General features: G+C 48.7%; 1 protein-coding gene and 1 pseudogene across 2 annotated transcripts; one reads left to right on the top strand and one right to left on the bottom strand.

The window, feature by feature from the left end:
• Nucleotides 1–1039: 1039 nt before the first annotated feature.
• Nucleotides 1040–12192, bottom strand: LOC148810819 (rab5 GDP/GTP exchange factor-like; annotated as a pseudogene). Its single transcript, XR_016086584.1, has 9 exons — nt 11569–12192; nt 9939–10103; nt 7875–8014; nt 7443–7594; nt 7070–7139; nt 6396–6531; nt 5840–5934; nt 4648–4903; nt 1040–3997 (listed from the first exon to the last, which is right to left on the bottom strand). The product of XR_016086584.1 is annotated as a rab5 GDP/GTP exchange factor-like (transcript).
• A 2027-nt stretch (nt 12193–14219) lies between these two features.
• LOC148810818 (neutral alpha-glucosidase AB-like) lies at nt 14220–19179 on the top strand. The gene is made up of 5 exons (XM_088908885.1): nt 14220–14288; nt 17829–17939; nt 18108–18216; nt 18418–18545; nt 18816–19179. Exons 1-5 carry the CDS (start codon nt 14269–14271, stop codon nt 18964–18966), a joined length of 519 nt encoding a protein of 172 aa, XP_088765011.1. The 5' UTR covers nt 14220–14268; the 3' UTR covers nt 18967–19179.
• The last annotated feature ends 2281 nt before the right edge of the window (nt 19180–21460 follow it).

Genomic DNA, 21460 nt, shown 5'->3' with positions numbered 1-21460 from the left:
CTCACTGCGGAAAGCAGCCTTCGATCTAGATGGGGAAATGTCTGTGAACAGGTGGATTGAAGTCTGGGTTTAATACAGGAAACTTCTACACAGTTTTGTGCTATAAATCCACTTGCAGATGAAAGGATCATTGTTAGTTTCCCAGCTTTAAATTATAGTTTTTCTAGCTACGTTTGAGCCCAGCAGGATCAGATTTTGCTCTTTTGGGGTCTGTTAAAGGCACAAGAAATAGTGCCACAATTGTTCCCTTAACAAGATTAGAGCATGTATATGAATAGGTCAGGAAATAATACTATCTGTAAAGTGTAAACTGTATAACTAGTGTTAACAGTCCATCTTTGTTGTTGCCTGTTCTCAGTTTTGATTACAGCCTGTTAACCGTTGTAATCCAGCCTGATTGACCCATATACGTTTCTTGGGTTCTGTGATTTGCAGCCTGAACAGTCTGCCTGCTGGGATCTGTTAACTGTCCATGTTCATGTTGAGAGGACAGTTCAACACCTTCAAAAGAAATACAGTTTATCAACCAAAAGTGTGGGCTACCTCCACAGGGATGCCCTCAAGCCAAAGTGTTTACTGGATTATCAGTATAATGTTTTTATTTCAGTCCAATCTGATTAATACACCAAATTCCAACTCATGGTTGTGTTCAACACATTGAAGGAGGATCATTTCAATTTCAGATTACCCAGAAACAGGCTAATGTGCGTACAGTTCAGTATACAATTTTTTCTGATCCTCTGCCTTCTCTGAAACAACAGGTTTTGGTTTTTTTAGAATTATTTTAACAATGTTAAAGAAGAAATAAGTGGTTTATTAAAAATGGTGGATTGATTTTTTTGAGATACTGTGATGGACAGATTATTGGAAACACTGAGCTGTAAAAGTTAAAACCCTAAACCTAAAAACTCTAAGGAGGGAGAATCAGTTTCATGTGTGATTTCTTAGTGTTTCAGTATAACAGCTCACCTGGCTTCACTTTTAAAAATTAAATATGTTCATTGTTTTATGATTTTCCTTAAAAAGACAACTCTGTACATTCTGAGAAGACATTTTATTGGATAAAAATAGGCTTTAGTTTTTATGAGAAAGGAAAGGTGACTGCCAGAGCACCAGAGGTATTTTAGACAGCTTCAGGGTTGGCAGGAACCTGTTTCTGTTTTACAAGTGATTATGCATCTTACAAATCTTAATTACAGCTCTGAAAACAAAAGCAGAGGGCATGTGTCCTGCGCAAGGTAGTCTTTACATTTTCAGTAATTCTGTTTCTGGATATGAAATGCACATGGAAAACTACTGTAGAAGGAACAGAAAGGAGCTTCTATCCATGTGCAAACATGTTCCAGACATGGAATGTACTGAAGTTGAGAACATAACTCAATTTAGAATGATTATTAAAGGGATGACAACAAAAAAACATTTAACAACATAAAATAAATATGGTGAAACAGTTCAAATGTGCATGAAAAAAAGTTCAGAGGCACAGGTATTTCTATTATTTGATGCAAGCATTTTAAAGTATAGGGTGACAATTCCAAAAGACACGGCACGAGAGAATAAGAATTTATTGTTAATACACATTCATATCGGTTCTTCATGTGCTTTATTCAAAACTTCATGTCACCAGTAAACATCACAAGCACTACGCAGACTGCTTGTACACAACACAAGGACTTGTGCTAGTGGCTTTGTTTACTGAACACAATCATTGTGAACCCACTTCACCCACCCCCCACTCCCCCAGAAAGTTCCACGAGTATCTTCCGTATACCTCCTCATTTTTTAGCCCTGCTGAAACTGCACACAGCAGCCTGCGGCAGCTGGAGATTAATTCAGAAAGCACTAGTATGCTTACACTGTAACTTGTTCCAAAATACAAGTAGTTGGTTAATAGTTATTTGTTCTTGTACCACTATGGTTACAAGGGTTGTGATGCACTGCTTTCCTTTCTAGATTTCATAGTTGCTAGAGTCCCAGCTGCCTGAAGTTATGTTTTCAGGCAGTGCTGCCAAGCACTCTATCGTCATGAATTTGGGTTGAGATAGTGGCTGTTTTCACGAGAACATTACATTTATTCCAGAGGCTCTTGAGGCCCTGGAGACTGGGACCCATAGGTGGGGTAGGCGATTGTCCTCTGATCGCTTACCAAATTGTTATAAAATAATCATTTTCCCACCCACGGTCGGGCCTGTTAAGTTACATAACTTGAGTACATACGTGGGATAAAGTTAAGGAACACCAATAACACAGAGCTTACACTCAGAGACAGACTTTAACAGGACATCACAGTCTAATACCAATACCAGCTTCATAAGAAAAGGCACCGAGGTGGAAGGTCCCGACTTCATTATTTATACGCAAAGGCGCTTGAGGAAAGACAAAAAAAATCAGAAATGTTAAACTTTCTCTAGTCCACTACAAACAAAATAATTTAGACATGTTCTTCTATTGAGCACCCTGATTCATTTTAAAAAGTACAAGAAAGAGGCTGCTGAAATGAGACTAGCAGAATTGATGACCTGTTCCTTAAATTACAGACCTGTCTCTTAGTTTTACTTGAGTGCTGTAATACTTGCATTCCACCACAAGAGGGAAGCATTGGTTATTTTTGGTTACAATCAAATAACAGTTCTTGAATACTGCACTTCAAACTCAGGTTAAAGCTCTGCGTTGTATAAATATGGCACTTCACTACACGTATCAGACTGCTGTTGAAAGAGGGTTTTTTTTCTACACCCACTCCCCTTGTCTCTATAACTCCAAAAGATCTAGAATCGTCGCACCAGTACAATTACCTGGGTTTACAAAGCAAACCCTTTTTTTCCCCAGAGCATGTTTTACTTCCCCTCTGCCCTGGGAATGAAGCAATTCTGATTATTTAAAGGCCGGTTTAGGTTAAGCAGCCAAAAGACTCCTGTGCTTCACAGTCGACAAACAAAAACAATAAATATGTGGCTAAGATCACGTAGGATTCAACTGACGATAATTCAGAGAAAAAGGAAAAAAGGTGCAAAGATGTAGGTACCTGAGTAGTAACCACTCTTAAGTATTGTTTAAGACTTCCAGCGCTTAAATATTCATAACTAAGTAGGAAACAAAATACTCATCTTTATTGGTGTGTCACAGAGAAAGCAAGCAGGCAGGTACAACTGTAGAATGAACTACTGGTACCTCACAGCTGACACTTTCCTAACTAAAACATGTTCAACGTGCAGTAAATGCAGCCTCTGAGAAAACAAATTTGTCAATGAGACCTCTCTGAGTTTACTGAACAGTGCTACCCTAGTGTAGCAGGACCCCTCAGGCCTGCTTCAGAGTGCCTGCCCGATCCAAGAAGCATCCCCCTGCGCTGGCCCTTCACGAGGAAAACCTATTGAGTTACCCTGCACCCTGGTATAGCTGTGTTCTTGGCAATGGACTGAAGATAAAACACTGGTGTTTGCAAAAGTCCCAGCTGAAGGGCTGGTCGCCAAAACCTAACACTTCGAGACAGAAGCCAGAAATCAAACCGTGTTACTTGGTTTCCTGTTTTCCACAGAACTGTTACAATAAGGTCTCAAACACCAAAGCCTTGAACTTCAGCCCAGTAATTTGTAAACCCATTTTACCAAAAGTAATACCTGGGGTTGAAGTTTCAGAAGCGAACATCCAGACGCCCAGGCAGGCCACGCCCCTGAAGCTAGCTCTGACTCGGGGGCTCTGTGCATGTGAAGTTCAGGGGGACCTTGGCCTGGATTTCCTCCACCTGCGTCTGCACTGCCTGCACCCACCGCGCCAGGTCTGCCTGCAGGGCCTGCGCCCCCTCCGCCAGCTGCTCCTGCCGGCTCGCCACCTCCGCCAGGAGCTGCCGGTTCTTCCTGGCCCTCCGAAGCCCCTCGCAATCCGTCTCCGCGTCCCGCGGGGCCGCGCGCTTGCCCTGCATGTACCCCTCGAACTCCTCAGCGCTCAGGTTCAGGGCCGGGCCGTCCAGCTTCTCGATGAAGGCCACAGCGCAGCACTGCCGGGAGAGCAGAGACCTGGCTTCAGTTTTAAACAGTTTCTGGGTGAACAGACAGGACGCGACATAGACATATGATACACAAGATGATAAAAGGAACGTCAAATGGTTAATTTTTACAGGACTTGCTTACAGTACACATGTGGTTCATTAATTTTTAGTTTCTTCTTGCATATACAGTCTCGTGAAAAGCATTCACCCCTTCCTGCATTTTCTTCCTATGGAATATTGACAGTGCTTCATGTGGGTCCTAATGATGTATACAGACAGTCTGAGTGAACAAATAACACCAACATTTGGTACTTGTTTCATTAATTTCAGGAACAGTCATCCAACTTCTAGTGTCCCTGTGTGTAAAAGTCCCCCCTAGTTCAATCAATTCAACTAAAAGGCATAACTAAGGCGGTCTGTGTGAATACTTGATTAAGTAACCGGGGCTTATTTGCATCAGCCCTGCTCGGTGTAAAAGAAACTCAGCTGTTCATCATCGTCATCGTCACCAGTGAAGCCCCACCCATACAGACCCTCAGAGCCACGCCACGCCCCGTTCAAAAGAGATTCCTGAAGGTCGTCGCGGGAGTGCGCCAGTCTGGGGACGCTCTGGGGAAGCTCTGGGCCGCAGAGGCCCGCGGTCCCGCAGCTGGACTCACCAGGTTGGTGAAATAGTAGCCGGATGCCCCGGCCATGAGGCTGTGCGGCAGGCCGAAGCGGGTGATGTACTGCGTGTTGGAGTGCAGCCGGGGCGGGCTGGCCTTCAGCACCACCAGGATCATGCCGGACAGAAGTCGTCGGCGCTCGCCGGCTCCGAGCTTCTGGAGGCCAGCACCCGGAAGACACTCTGGTTGCACTTGGAGACGCAGGCCAGCTTGTCCTGCGGCGCTCGCCGGGCGTCCATCTCGATTATCGCTGCCGAGAGCAGGGGGCGAAATGCCTTCATCGTACGGCCACTGGGGTTCGGGAAGTTTCAGAATCTCTCTTCATCCACTAATGTTCTAATCGCTGCTTCCAATTCCGAGTCACAGGAGGAGCTGGAGTCTATTCCAGCAAGGAACAGGCACAGGGCAAGATACAGCCTGGACCGGACACGCACATACTCACAACTGGGCCAGCATTCCCAGAAGCCCGTTAACCTGCCAGTATGTCTTTGGACTGTGGAAGGAAACTGGAGCACCCAGAGGAAACCTAAGAGAGCATGGGCAGGCACTCCACACAGACAGCACCCCAGGCCTGTAATTGAACCCAGGGCCCCAGCATTGTGACGCAGCAATGCTGACCATTGGTAGAGTATAAGAGTGGCTAACTAGCTACAGCCCCATGTAGGACAGTGACAGCTACTCAAAGTGTTGACAAGACAGGTGATCCTGGTGTTCAGGACTATTACACATTCAAGGCATAGATACATTTGAAGGCGTTCCAGGAAGTGAGTTTAATCAGAACTCTTGAGCACAGATCGCTTATGTGCTCAATGAAAAGTCATGCTCAGTGGCCTGGCCAGACATGATGCCCTGATCCTGTCTGACACTGGTAGAGAGCCACTGGGGTCACTGGGTTCCATGAATGTGCAGGCCTTCAAGTGGTCGTCTATCAAAGACTATTATACAAAGCTGTCTGGTTTTGTGTGCACTTTACCCTGTTGTTCTGTAAAAATAAATTCAAAATAGCACAATGGAACGTACCAGCTGAACAAAATAATTAAAAAAGCCTAAGATATCGAACGGAGATGGTGAGGACAGAACAGCATAAGGCATAGCATCTACATACATTTCAGTGCACAACAACAGAGCCATATTCTGTTATTAATCAGTGAGAAATTAAAAGTTACCTTCTTAAAAAAAAACTCACCTGTGATGGCAGGCAGGAGGGCGTCACTGTTGACCTCTAACCTCTCCTCTTTAATGGGAACATGAAGCATCTGAGGGGTCACCCAGCTGAGAGATCTGTGGAAATAGCAGTGGCAAAGATCAGCTTAGTAACTAGTTAGGCAGTGTAGATGTAATAGTAAAAGGCTGCTTCAGACATTCCTAAACCTAATACAGAAGGAAAGACCTCTGTCCAATTATAGTCCACTTCATTAGAAAAACTCATGTGGTGATTTTCTGGACTCTGGGCCTAACCTTCAGTGGTTTAGCAGGTATGCAATCTGAGATACAAATTTTGTTTTAACCCACATGGCTTAAGGAATGATATCTTGCCTTCCTACACCCTGTAAGCCTGAATGAGATTTTGACTTTAAGGAATAATTTCAGCCTATTTGTGTAAATTTCCTCCAGAGGATTAGCTGTCCGCTTGGTGATGTATTCTGGGATTTTCAGCATCTGTTATGAACAACAGCCTATAAAAGGATGACTGTTACTGAGCTGTACTCAGCGGGCTTCCAGGTCTGTGGTCCGAGTCTCACCGGATCCTCCTCTGCAGGGCCAGGTCTTTCTGCTCATCGTCAGAGCTGTCGTGGCAGAACACCCACTTGTGCAGACGCGTCATGATCAGCTTTTCAATGTGCTCCATCATCTGCACCGTCTGCTCCTCGGAGAGGCCTGCAGGACAGAGGGGGGGCAGCAGCTCGAGCCCGAGGGAATCCCACACCCTTCCTCCAGCTCACTGCATGTGCACAACCAAGCCACAGCCAAGCGCTCTTTCAGGCGTGCAACAGGCATTCCTCTCACACGTATCGGTTCTGTGCTCCACAGAACCTTTGGGTTCAATCGGTCAGTCTCTCTCTATGGGTACAGGCAACACGGCAGACTAGAACAGCACGAAAAAGACTTCTATCCCTTTCTTGACCAGAACAAATCCCAGATCTCAACTGTACCGAAAACTGTGTAACAAACTGTTTCAGCAAAGGTCTGGATCCAACACATCCAGCCCAATTTGCTGCAAAATCTGGCCCTTGTGTCACTACGCTACTGACAATCAACCAAACAAGACAGTTTATACATAAGGCCATTCAGTCCCGTCAGACACACAGCACATGAGACCATTCAGTTGTTCTTTAGTTAAATAATGGGGGCCAACCATAAGATACACAAGTTCATACAAAATTGTATTATACACCTCCAACTGCTTTTTACTCACTGCTGAAGTGTCCGGCGATACTCTGATAAAAATCCTGCACCAGATCCCACTGTTTCTGTACCAGCAGATCCTACAAAGAGACAGACGGGGGATCAGCCAATGCCAAGTTCTTCCAGGTTCTAAGCTCTTCATCTCAGTGACACTAGAAAGAGGTCTGCTGCCTCACCTTCTCAGAGAAGCAGTGTGAGAGGGCACTGGACAAAGCGTTAGCAGACCTGGGGCACAGTGGGCTAGAGGAGGAAGGAGAGAGTGGGGAGGGTGAGAGGTGGCAGGAGACAGGCTGTGAGTGACAGGCAGTCTGGGAGCAGAAATACAGATGGGAGACTGGCAGAGACGTGGACAGAGACAGGTAGTCGGTGAGAGGGGCTATTACATGGTAGGCCTCCATGGTGTTGACAAAGGCCGTGCAGCGCGACTACAGGCTCTGGGAGAACGGCTTGCACAGCAGCTTGAGGAAATTAGTAAAGTCTCCAGGCTGGAGGCTCTGAAACGCCTTTAGGGCAGCAGACTGGCTCTCTGTGGGCTCTGGGGACAGAGAGGAGACAGATATTAGTAAAACCAAAAACCCTGCAAGGGGATGAAGGAGCTTGACTGGTAAAGCCCAGGCTCAGAGAGCCGCCCATTGATAAAAACAGAACAGCACAACTGACACTCACTTCAGAGCCAAACTAGATTTCACAGGAAATCTGTGAAACAAACACTGTCCTTAGTTTACTAGTCAGGTGATGGGTGAATTTAAAAGCCTGTGGCTCATTTTGAGAAAATGACGCCTTTGTGTTTTGAGCTATGTAGAGGACCATCTCACCGTTGGGTTTCTTCGGAGAGGAAGAAGGGCCCCAGAAAAGCCTCTTCATGGTGTTGACTCGTCGCCCCTTTTCTGTGCTCTTCTTCTCCTCGAACTTGGAGAAGGTGATGGCTGAGCCCCCTTCCACACCGGGGCTAGGGCTGTGGACACAAAACAGCAACCCCACACACGCTTAGCCATCGCAGAGCGAAGATCTACACACCCCAGGGCACACCGGCCACGGGAAGTCAGAAAGCAACGAGCGCATCCTGTAAAGTACTGGCAAGATCTAGGCAGGAAACTAATTCAGGGCAAACCAAACCAGCAAAATAAGTATCGGAGAACAAGAAAAAAGGGTGGAAGGTATTTGGAACAGAGAACCTAGCCATATACATGAAACAGATTCCCTGGGATCTTTTAAAAAAGGGTTGAATGAGATGATGTTCAATGCTGTACTAGCAACCAAACAAATGATGAGCCCAATGGTCTCTTTTCACTTGTCACCTTGTACCAAAAGCACATGCTTTCTTCAAATGTACACAGGCTGCGCACTGAAGCTCACATGTACACACAATCAATTAGTGCACACGTGAACCCCAATCTCTCTAATGCACAAGAGATAAATACACTCCTTATAAGAACACGGCACTGGAGGGATACAGAATTATGTCATCTTTCTCCAATACAGGGTTGAGGGGGAGCCGGAGCCTATCCTGTCAAGCAACAAATGCAAGTCAGGTCGCCAGTCCACCACACAGACACAAACACGCACTCACACCAGGGCCCGTTTTCCCAGAAGCCTAGCAGCTTGTCCTAGCAGCAGGTCTTTGGACTGTGGGAGGAAACCGGAGCAGCTGGAGGAAACCCACAAGAACGCAGGCAGGGCAAACTCCACAAAGAAACTCTCCTTGAATCGAACCCAGGGCCCCAGCTCTGCGAGGCAGCAACGCTGACCACTGCACCACCCTGCCGTCCAAACGTACATTCAAGATATATACAAGCTAACAGACGTGCTTGAAAAACACTTGAAAAGGTCAACACAAAAATCTTGTTCTGGGGATAAGTAGGGTCAACACAGGTGGAAAATTAGGAGAGGACAAGTAAGAACTGCTTACACATAAATGTAGCTTATCGCAAAAAAAATATCCCTGTGTTCTCTCCTGTGCCTTAGGTGTTTCCATATCATTTAGAAATGAAAATGTAAGCCAGTGTGGCAAAGTACATGATCACATTTAAACCCAGAGCTGCTGTACTGGTTTCATGGCTCCATGAAACTGATAAAAAATTGCAAAGGTAGCTGCATGCTCTCATCTGGAGGATTTCAGCGTACAAACGCGTACATTTCTTTACTAAAAACCTAGAGGGGAGCAGGGATAATATCAAATATCCAAGACCGTCCAGCTATATATGGGAGAGGCCGTAATAAATATATCTTAACGATGACCCACGTAATAGTTCACTGGACTGAATAATTCAACTATTCTCTATTTCTTCATGCTGTACTAAGAACGGGATCAGCTGGTCTCCAACCTTGTTCCACAGGTTTTTTTGCTGCACTTGAGTGTGCAGCTGGGGATGGTGCCGAGACTGTACCATACCAGTAATACTCAACTTAGTACGCAGCTCTGTAACAAATCTACAAGTTCACTGCGATTGACCTATTTTTCTTTTTTTTTTAAGTGAATGTGAGATGCAATTCCATAGGAAACACTTAAGCTCGGTATTTAACCAACATTTGTACATTCAAAACAATCGCCAAGCCCTGAAGAATGAACAGATCCCACCAAATACCATCTGCACAATTCAGTTAGTCCACATCGTGTGCACATATTGTGCCAAGAATTTGGGAGCAGCTGCAGGTGGTCAACAGCATCACAGCTGAAGAAAAGCAGCATTTTTTTTGATCACGAGCTTTAGAATGTTTTCACAAGAACACAGAAACATGCAAGAAGGACGGTGATACACCACTGAAAGCTTCCTGAAAACGACTCTTTTTGAGTCGTGCGACGCAGTTATTAAAGGCAGGGCTCGGGGACACGGCCCCGGGACGTGTACTCAGGCAGTGCGGTCCGCCGTGGGCCCTACCTGCTGTGCTGCCTGCAGGCCTGCGCCCTGCGAGACCTCTCTCGCCAGCACTTGGAGCAGCAGCCCTGCCACGCGGGGTTGCCATAGTAACCACAGCCATCTTTGCACAGCAGCTCCGACTGGTCCACGTGAATTCCCCTGGGTTCCGCCCACATTCCTCCTGGCCTGGAAACAGGGGTCACGGCTTGTTAATGTCACAGCGAACTGTAGTTTCACAAGTGGCAAGCTTTGTCCTCAGATAAATAAACTGAATTGAATCAAAACTAAAATCCAGAACAAAAACACCAGGTTATGGGTTAAGTAACACATGGGAAGCTTAAATGTTGAGCGTACAGTGTACTATAAGTAGGGCAATACCTAGAGCATTCCTGCGTCACGGGACAGCCTGAAGTCATGCCTTGCTCGCTAGATGCCTCAGATTTACAGGAAGAGAGGACAAGAAATGTAACAATACTCATATAAGGAATCTTTGTAAACCCCATCTTATCCCTTCTGGTTTATCTTTTTGGAATGCAATATTTCAAAATATAAACTGGAAGTTAGTTTGGACAACTCCTGATAGATATTGGGATATTTATTTGATAGGTATTACAAATAAAGTTAGAGATATCGTTTAAAATTGTTCATAAGTTTTATTCAGTTAAATTAGTGCTCTCTAAATTTAAACCTGAGCAGGATGATCTGTGTGTTTTTTGTCGGGCTGAAAGGGAATCTTTTGTGCACTTATTTGTAAGGTGTGTGTTTGTGAAGTTGTTTTGGACGGACTTCCAGAGTTTTGTTTGCAGGCAGTTAAAGGTGTTTTTTAGATTTAAGGATTTTGATATTTTATTGTACTGTTTAATAGAAAATTTGGAAAAAGAGCATTTATTTATAGTCAATTTATTAGTCATTTCACATCCATAAATCAAAATGGTCTAATAATCCCCTTTTTAGTACTTTTGAGGTGGAGCTGAAACACTATTTAAATTCTATACAAAATTTGAGAAATAATAAAGCAAGGAAAACATATGATATATGTAAAAAATACAATTTGATCACACAATTTACTTCATTACCTCTGGCGGTTGAATGTTTTTTTTTCTGTTTGGGTTTTTTTCTATTGTACCTGTTTTTGATCCTCTGGTTGTACTTGTATTTGTAAATTCTTTATAAGTTTAATAAAAAAAATTATGAAAAAATATTTATTACAGGAAAAGCGATGAGTTTTAGAAAAAAAAAACTAAAGCGACTCAAACTCCACCTTGGTGTAGGCCTACTTGCCAATAAATCCCGGATTCGTTTAATCACCAGATTCTAGCAGGTTAAAGATGAACGTCACTCTCTTACAAGTACTTTGAATTTCACAAATTAACCTGCTGCGTCATATTTTTCATAAATCAGTGAAGGAAAGCTGCCCGCACTGATCTCTGAACGCCTTTCCTCCGCACATCAGTGTTGATAAGGGTTTCATCTCTGGATAGTGGCAGCACTCTGGAAACGTGTCAGCAATGCAATTTTCTTAATGCAATAAAAGTCATCAACGAACAAAGACAGCAACGCGTATAATCGTTACTTCAACGAAAATTCCTAAAAGTTCGAAAATCGAAGATATAAAATACTCTTCAAAAAATATATTTTCGTTGTAAATTACCTGCACAAAGCTGAAGCTAAGATTACACCAATCGCCGCCCGTATGCGATCTCGTTGTAGGAGACGAGTTATATACTAGACTAGTTATCTTTATTTAAGTTTTCCATATTTAACTAGTTTTCAAATAGGCTTTATATCCGCCGCCCTAGGCACCGAAAGTGAGTGATGCCCTGTTGTTGTACAATCATTTTTAATAACTTAGAAAATAAAATCGATCAAACCCAGACATTTTCTCCCCCGGATCTCAAATGCAAATTAAAGAGAAAAACAGCCTGTTTTTTCTTGGAGTTTTTTTTTGCTAGATGCATGTCGTCTTTTTTTCCGGCGTTTTACTGCTATCAGCCCAGACAACTTTTGCTCGTTTCCCGGAGTTTCCGCAAATGCCGGTGCGTGATGTCTTGATGTTTACAGAGGCTGTCAGATCCGATTTCCCACCCCACTGTCCCAAACACAGCAAAAAGAGGGTTGAAGGGCAACTCATCGGGCTGGACGGCAGCAGTGCCTACACTTTACTGCAACACCGGTGTATGAACGAAGCTGACAGATAAATCAAGTTCGAGATAAAGTACGATTCACCCTCTTCTGTCTCTTGGTGCTTCGTCCGTAACCCGGAAATGCTACACTAAGCGTCACGAATGATCCGGAAGTGTATGCAAATAGCCGAATTTCAATCAAAGTAGAAGACTTTCAGCTGCCACAGTAGCATATGAGGAGTATAGCAACATTAAGCGAAGTGACAAGCAGCTGAAACACCTGCTTTGTTATTTCTTCATGGTTAACTGTAATTCCTTGAACATTCAGCTAAAATTTGAGAGGGTCCTTTTTTCATTTTAAATCGCCTCCACTAATCTCCACGTTTGACAAATCTAAGATGATTCATTTTTTATGAATTTTACAGCACCTTTCTTCCATTTATACTACTGTAAAAATTGTCATCGCTATATTTTTCCTAGAAATGTTTTTTTTTTCTGTTCAGTGAAAAGGGTTTTAAGATGCAAGCTTTTAAAGGAGCTGTATCTGAAATGTGTTATTAAATCAAATTATTATATTTAAATTCAATCGTTTTTTTAAACTATAACCAGGGACAAAAACTTTTTTTGCACCACCAAAAGTGGTGAGACATACAATGTTAAGACAGTCAGCCAATAGCAAATCACCCTTCTTCATTCCCTTTTAAGTCTTTATTAATATTTTTGGTCTGGGTGGATCACCTCTAGAAAAACTGCAGTGCAGAATTGGATGGGGAAAATTTGTGCCTCTCCACAGGTGGATGGAATCTATTGCACAGACCCTCAGCTAATAGTAAATCACCTTGTTTTTGGCAGCTAGGTGTCTCTGTCAAAACTGCTGGGGTTTATAGAGCACCTCCTATTCCCAGACTGGGACTGTGCAGCGATGGGCAGGGAGCAGTCTCACTCCCCTCCCAGCCAAACAAAAATGTGTGCCTCTTCAAAAATATTTCAGATCTACTCTACAGATCCTCAGCTAATTTAGTACATCACCATGGTTTTCTCAGATAAGTGTCTCTGCTAAAGCTGCTGGGGTTTATAAGACCACTTGCTGTTCCCAGACTGGGACCGTGCAGTGATGGGCAGGGAAAAGTGTCAACAACAACCGTGATCCCATCCAAAGTAATGCTGACACTGAAGATCATAGTATTGCGACCAAAACCATAGCTGTGACAGGGAGTAAGCGTACAATAAAAAAACAGTTCTTAGACACAGAGTGGATGACTGGCACTGTTTTGAAAAGGCAGAAACCGTTATGCATCTAAATCACCCAACAGCCAAAAAAAACAAAGGTGGAGTGCGATGCTTGCACTGAGCAGCTTAACTTTGTGTAGGTATGACACAGAATGACAGAGATACTGAATCTGTAGGGTTTCTGTGTTGCTCAGAAAATTGTGATGTTAAAGCCATGGCATTAAAAACTGGGTTCACTTTAATGAACAAATGTGAAGCACTCAGCAGTTTAATACATAATAAGTCAGATGTAACCAAAAAAAAAGTAAAATTGATGTGTCACATGTCAGCATTGGTGCTCAAACAGCGCTGGATTATCTCAGTTTTGGTACTTATTGTGGTAAGACAGACAAACAAATGGTAGTTCAGGTGGGTAGCTGCGTCAGCATGCGTAGGCTGCAAAGGAACAAGTAATTGTTTTCTTTCTTTTTTCCCCAGCATGGAATAAACCTACGTTTCGACCGTGGAGCCTTCTTCAGGTGTTAACAGATGGTGTCCAGCGGGGTCAGTGCTGGGGGTCACACTGCCCTGAGGTGTCCAGGGGGGTCAGTACACTGGACCACAGTCCCCTGCCGCAGGGAACACCTGGCCTGGATCGGACTGCTGCGCACTTGGAATCTACAAATCAACAACCTACATAGGTTAAGTTTTAACGCAGTGAAACTAAAAAACAAGCGAGAATTACGCCACTTCCTCGGCACGTCCTACACTGCCACCCTGCGCCCTGAGGCAGCTTCGCTCTTGCAACAGTAAAGACAGAGATCCGTCTTGAACACAAACACCTGTACGCGTAACCACCTATCGCGTCCCGCCATGTGCGCCCCCCTCCCTCAGCCTTGCTCATGCATATTCATGAGCCGAGGCTGCGAGCCGGCCAATCAGGGGAGGCTGACGTAACCTCGCGAGAAGCCGGAATACAGAAAAGGAATCGGGAGAGCAAAGCTCAGGTTTGAATCAAGATGGCGACTTACTCTATGAGGTACGGTGTAGCGGCGCCGGCGGCTCGTTTACCTGCCTCCTGTGCTGGATTAGACGAGGCTGCGGCGGCTGGGGGTCTGTCCGACCACGGAGTGTGCAGGGAAGCTGGCGGTGCTGCTCTCTGTCCTCCAAGGTCTGCGGGTTCCCCGAGCCGGCGGTGCCGGGTGGAGGGGCTCCTGGGCGCCGGGTCTGGGGGGATGGAGGAGGCGGTTAGGCCGCAGATCAGGGGTTTAGTTTCGCTGGCCCGGCCAGTGTTATGCGACGCCAGCCGGCGAGGGGGAGGTCGGGTTGGGCCTGGTTGCATCACGCAGCCCGGGGTCTCGGCGGGCTTCCCGGCTCTGAAAATAATAATTGCTTACACTTCTATAGCGCTTTTCTGGACACTCCACTTAAAGCACTTTACAGGTAATAGGGACTCCCCTCCACCACCCCCAATGTGCAGCCCCACCTGGATGATACCGGACCATTCGGGCCCGGACTACCAGACTCGGAGACAGTTTTTACCCCCGCACTATCGAACTATTAAACTCCCAGCCTCTCTCACTCTCACCTATGATCTGAACCTCACAGTACCTTCTTTCTTACCAAAAACTTAAACACACATTGAAAATCTACCTCTACCATACATGTCAAAAGCTCACTCCCCATAATTTCATTCCGTTAATGCATGTTCTTGCACATAACCTGTTACCTTTGTTGTTTTGCACACTGCCTGTTGTCCCTGTCTTTCTTATGTTAAACAATTGAATTGTTTTTTTGTACTACTTATTGTCCGAGAGCTAGCTAAATAGCATTTTGTTATACCATATACAGTGGTGTGAAAAAGTGTTTGCCCCCTTCCTGATTTCTTATTTTTTTGCATGTTTGTCACACTGAAATGTTTCAGATCATCAAACAAATTGAAATATTAGACAAAGAGAACACAAGTAAACACAAAATGCAGTTTTTACATGAAGGTTTTTATTATTAAGGGAAAAAAAATCCAAACCTACATGGCCCTGTGTGAAAAAGTGATTGCCCCCCCTGTTAAAACATAAATCAACTGTGGTTTATCACCTCTTTGGAAAGCTGAGTTCAATTTCTCTAGCCACACCCAGGCCTGATTACTGCCACACCTGTTCTCAATCAAGAAATCACTTAAATAGGACCTGCCTGACAAAGTGAAGTAGACCAAAAGATCCTCAAAAGCTAGACATCATGCTGCGATCCAAACAAATTCAGGAACAAATGAGAAACAGTAATTGAGATTTATCAGTCTGGAAAAGGTTATAAAGCCATTTCTAAAGCTTTGGGACTCCAGTGAACCACAGTGAGAGCCATTATCCACAAATGGCGAAAACATGGAACAGTGGTGAACCTTCCCAGGAGTGGCCGGCCGACCAAAATTACCCCAAGAGCGCAGCGACGACTCATCCAAGAGGTCACAAAAAACCCCACAACAACATCCAAAGAACTGCAGGCTTCACTTGCCTCAGTTAAGGTCAGTGTTCACGACTCCACCATAAGAAAGAGACTGGGCAAAAATGGCCTGCATGGCAGAGTTCCAAGACGAAAACCACTGCTGAGCAAAAAGAACATAAAGGCTCGTCTCAGTTTTGCCAGAAAACATCTTGATGATCCCCAAGACTTTTGGGGAAAATACTCTGTGGACTGACGAGACAAAAGTTGAACTTTTTGGAAGGTGTGTGTCCCATTACATCTGGCGTAAAAGTAACACAGCATTTCAGAAAAGGAACATCATACCAACAGTAAAATATGGTGGTGGTAGTGTGATGGTCTGGGGCTGTTTTGCTGATTCAGGACCTGGAAGACTTGCTGTGGTAAATGGAACCATGAATTCTGCTGTCTACCAAAAAATCCTGAAGGAGAATGTCCGGCCATCTGTTCGTGACCTCAAGCTGAAGCGCACTTGGGTTCTGCAGCAGGACAATGATCCAAAACACACCAGCAAGTCCACCTCTGAATGGCTTAAGAAAAACAAAATGAAGACTTTGGAGTGCCCTAGTCAAAGTCCTGACCTGAATCCGATTGAGATGTTGTGGCATGACCTTAAAAAAGCGGTTAAGGCTCGAAAACCCTCCAATGTGGCTGAATTACAACAATTCTGCAAAGATGAGTGGGCCAAAATTCCTCCACAGCGCTGTAAAAGACTCATTGCCAGTTATCGCAAACGCTTGATTGCAGTTGTTGCTGTTAAGGGTGGCCCAACCAGTTATTAGGTTTAGGGGGCAATCACTTTTTCACACAGGGCCATGTAGGTTTGGATTTTTTTTTCCCTTAATAATAAAAACCTTCATTTAAAAACTGCATTTTGTGTTTACTTGTGTTCTCTTTGTCTAATATTTCAATTTGTTAGATGATCTGAAACATTTCAGTGTGACAAACATGCAAAAAAATAAGAAATCGGGAAGGGGGAAAACACTTTTTCACACCACTGTACCTGTATATGAGTATAATGACAAACTTGAACTTGACGATGCGACATCAGCCACAGTGCACCAGAACGCTCACCACACATCAGCTGTGGTGTCAGGACCAAGTCAGGACCTCGGTTTTACGTCTCAGCCGAAGAACGGTGCCTGTTTACAGTATAGTGTTCCCATCGCTAGTGGGGGATTAGGACCCACGTGGACCACAGGGTGAGCGCCCCCTGCTGGCCCCACTAACACCATTTCCAGCAGCAACCTTAGTTTTTCCCAGGAGGTCTCCCATCCTGGTACTGACCAGGCTCACACCTGCTGAGCTTCAGTGGGCTGCCAGCTGTGAATTGCAGGGTGATATGGCTGCTGAAAATAAGCGCACAGCACAGCACCCGTCTCCCGGGGACACGCAGGGCCGAGCCTCCAGCTGCGCTGTGCTTTAATCCCAGATGTGGTGCCTCCGGGGGAAAGGATTATATAATAGAGACAAAAGTACTCACACTACACTCTCTTCTTTAATTTTCGTGGAGTTTTTCTCCATTTCTCCAGTTCCTCCGTCTTCCAAGCCAGTCCACAATCCGTTCTCTCAATCCTTATTCAGTCCGAGTTCCAAAGTCCGTAAGGTTCCACAAATCCGCGCCATATCCAAATCACAAACCGTAAACTGTAATCCTTTATTTCTTCCATAAATCCATTATGCTTAAATCTGTACCAACACCAACCAAATTCACCTACTGGCTTCTGCACTGGTTCACTGTTTCCAGGGCATATATATTTTGTTTCCTGATGAGACACACCTGTGTCTTGTTGTTTTTCGGACTGAGCCCTTTCCATCTGCGGGTCAGCTGGTTTCTCTTAGCGGCCATCTTGGTCAGGTCTACGTCGAGTAGATACCTGTCCTGGATGACCCTTCCCCTGGTCATCTTACATAGATTAAAATATGGAGCAATCTCCTCTCTGTGTTTCTGCATTCGCCCGTCAGTTCAAGGTGCTTTATTAGCATGACCGATGGGTCCAATCAGTGTTGCCTCTGGGACTGTGGGGTCAGTCCCCTGTCTCTCTCTCTCTGTGTGGCTCTGGGACCGTGTGGTCAGTCCCCTGTCTCTCTCCCTTTATTGCAGGATACTGCGTTTCTGTCTGGCAGGACTGACTCTCTCAGCCCTCTGGCTCCAGCTGGTACAGGCTGTGCATCGCACTAACTTCAAGACCTGCAAGCAGAGCTCCTTCTGCAAGTGAGTGTGAACTCGTCCATTCTCCTGCCTCTGCTGAGATCCTCACACCAGTCTGAGCTGGTCAGCAGAAAGAGCCCCAGTGTCGTCTCTGCGACCACCCAGTGAGACTCTCTGGTGTGTGCATGTGCATGTACGTGCGCCTGTGCTCACGCTGTCCCTCTGTCCCAGGTGCCAGTGGGCTGTCCAGCCTGGCCAGTCCCTCTACAGAGCCCTACTGGACACCCAGCAGCTCAGCGATTCCAGACTCTCCCTGCAACTGCTCAACGAGAACAACAAGGTGAGGAGCAGGTCACCCCAGCCAGTGCCGGGGCTGAGCTGGTCAGTGTCAGTGCCGGGGGGGGCAGAGGTCACTGGGCGGGTGACCTGGTCAGTGTCGAGTGGGCAGAGGTCACTGAGGAGGAACTGACCGGTGAGGCAGGTGACCAGGTCAGTGTTGTGGACGGAGGTTGCTGCGGTTGACCCATGCTGTGTCTCCCAGGTGAAGCTGCTGCCGGAACTGTACAGGCTACAGGGCAACATGACCCGGATCAAGATCAACGAGCTGAAGCCACTGAGGCCCCAGATGGAGGTTCCTGATGTTCTGATCTGTGACCCACCTGCTTACCCGTGAGTAAGACCCGCGCAGGCAGGACCCCAGTTCGGATCCTCACGTCCCTTCTTGCATGTGGGACTCGCCAGCACCTCTGACCCGGGACGGCGAGAGGGTGGGGGGGTATCTGTTCTGTTTGGCTGCCCTGCTTTCCCTCCTGTGAAGCCTCTTGTCTGTTGCTGTGGAAACCACCTCCCTGTAGGAAACCACCCGCCCCGTAGGGGGCGCCCCCTTTGTACATAGCGCTCGTTCACACCACTCACCCCCCCCGAATCTCGTTGCTACAGTGACACGAAGAAGGAGGAGGAGGGAGCGGAGACCCAGGACGGCGGAGCACAGGTGGGAGAGAAGGCAAGTATCCCACAATGCACTGGAGCAGCACGTGCTCGATTGTTGTTTAACGAGGCAGTAAACAAAAGCAATATATTTTACGTTTGAGTTTAATTTCTGAGGGATACAGAAAAGCCGAATTAGAAAGCTAGAAGTGATAGAAACATGATCAGCATCCTTTAAACTCGATTGGTCCGGATCCTGCTGGATCCTGGGATTGTGCGTCCCAGGTTCCGGTGCTCTGGGGCTCCTCAGTCAGTGACGCCTCGATAACGCTTGCCCCCCTCCCCCCCCCACGAAGCAGCAGCAGGAGAAGGAGGAGGACCAGTCAGGAATGTGGGAGACCTTCAAGACCCACAGTGACAGTGCCCGCCGCACTCTCGGCCTGTTCTGGCTCAACGTGGCCCAGACCTGTGTGGACATCGTCTCCAACACCGCCGGCAGGAGCCCTGGGGTGGGGGGGTGTGCAGATGGGGCTGTGGGGCTGTGGGGGTGTGTGCGGATGGGGCTGTGGGGGTGTGTGCGGATGGGGCTGTGGGGGTGTGTGCGGATGGGACTGTGGGGCCCGGCGGGTTCAGGCTCTGGTCTGGATCGGCGAGTCTTAACTCTGGTCTGGCCCGGAGGACTCTGGTTGTGGTCTGGCCTAGTGGGTCTTGGCTGCGGTCCGGCCCGGTGGGTTCGGACTGCGGGCCGGCCCGGCGGGTTCGGACTGCGGTCCGGTCCGGCGGGTTCGGCTCCGGTCCGGCCCGGCGGATTCGGACTGCGGACCGGCCCGGCGGGTTCAGACTGCGGTCCGGCCCGGCGGGTTCGGACTGCGGTCCGGTTCGGCGGGTTCGGACTGCGGTCCGGCCCGGCGGGTTCAGACTGCGGTCTGGCCCGGCGGGTTCGGACTGCGGTCCGGTTCGGTGGGTTCGGTGGGTTCGGACTGCGGTCCGGCCCGGCGGGTTCAGACTGCGGTCTGGCCCGGCGGGTTCGGACTGCGGTCCGGTTCGGTGGGTTCGGACTGCGGTCCGGCCCGGCGGGTTCAGACTGCGGTCTGGCCCGGCGGGTTCGGACTGCGGTCCGGCCCAGCGGGTTCAGGCTCCGGTCTGGCCCGGCGGATTCGGACTGCGGACCGGCCCGGCGGGTTCAGACTGCGGTCCGGTCCGGCGGGTTCGGACTGCGGTCCGGCCCGGCGGGTTCAGGCTCCGGTCTGGCCCGGCGGGTTCGGACTGCGGTCCGGTTCGGTGGGTTCGGACTGCGGTCCGGCCCGGCGGGTTCAGACTGCGGTCTGGCCCGGCGGGTTCGGACTGCGGTCCGGTTCGGTGGGTTCGGTGGGTTCGGACTGCGGTCCGGCCCGGCGGGTTCAGACTGCGGTCTGGCCCGGCGGGTTCGGACTGCGGTCCGGTTCGGTGGGTTCGGACTGCGGTCCGGCCCGGCGGGTTCAGACTGCGGTCTGGCCCGGCGGGTTCGGACTGCGGTCCGGCCCAGCGGGTTCAGGCTCCGGTCTGGCCCGGCGGATTCGGACTGCGGACCGGCCCGGCGGGTTCAGACTGCGGTCCGGTCCGGCGGGTTCGGACTGCGGTCCGGCCCGGCGGGTTCAGGCTCCGGTCTGGCCCGGCGGGTTCGGACTGCGGTCCGGTTCGGTGGGTTCGGACTGCGGTCCGGCCCGGCGGGTTCAGACTGCGGTCTGGCCCGGCGGGTTCGGACTGCGGTCCGGTTCGGTGGGTTCGGACTGCGGTCCGGCCCGGCGGGTTCAGGCTCCGGTCTGGCCCGGCGGGTTCGGACCGCGGTCCGGTTCGGTGGGTTCGGACTGCGGTCCGGCCCGGTGGGTTCGGACTGCGGTCCGGCCCGGCGGGTTCAGACTGCGGTCTGGCCCGGCGGGTTCGGACCGCGGTCCGGTTCGGTGGGTTCGGACTGCGGTCCGGCCCGGTGGGTTCAGACTGCGGTCTGGCCCGGCGGGTTCGGACTGCGGTCCGGTTCGGTGGGTTCGGACTGCGGTCCGGCCCGGCGGGTTCGGACTGCGGTCTGGCCCGGCGGGTTCGGACTGCGGTCCGGCCCGGCGGGTTCAGGCTCCGGTCTGGCCCGGCGGATTCGGATTGCGGACCGGCCCGGCGGGTTCAGACTGCGGTCTGGCCCGGCGGGTTCGGACTGCGGTCCGGTCCGGCGGGTTCGGACTGCGGTCCGGCCCGGCGGGTTCAGGCTCCGGTCTGGCCCGGCGGGTTCGGACTTCGGTCCGGCCCGGCGGGTTCAGGCTCCGGTCTGGCCCGGCGGATTCGGACTGCGGACCGGCCCGGCGGGTTCGGACTACGGTCCGGCCCGGCGGGTTTGGACTGCGGTCCGGTCCGGCGGGTTCAGGCTCCGGTCTGGCCCGGCGAATTCAGACTGCGGACCGGCCCGGCGGGTTCAGACTGCGGTCTGGTCCGGCGGGTTCAGGCTCCGGTCTGGCCCGGCGAATTCGGACTGCGGACCGGCCCGGCGGGTTCGGACTGCGGTCCGGCCCGGCGGGTTCAGGCTCCGGTCCGGCCCGGCGAATTCAGACTGCGGACCGGCCCGGCGGGTTCAGACTGCGGTCTGGTCCGGCGGGTTCAGGCTCCGGTCTGGCCCGGCGAATTCGGACTGC

This window comes from Atractosteus spatula (genome assembly GCF_055471065.1).
Source record: "Atractosteus spatula isolate fAtrSpa1 chromosome 17 unlocalized genomic scaffold, fAtrSpa1.hap1 SUPER_17_unloc_4, whole genome shotgun sequence".
NCBI classification, from domain to species: Eukaryota; Metazoa; Chordata; class Actinopteri; order Semionotiformes; family Lepisosteidae; genus Atractosteus; species Atractosteus spatula.
This window is presented reverse-complemented; position numbering and strand designations above follow the sequence as displayed.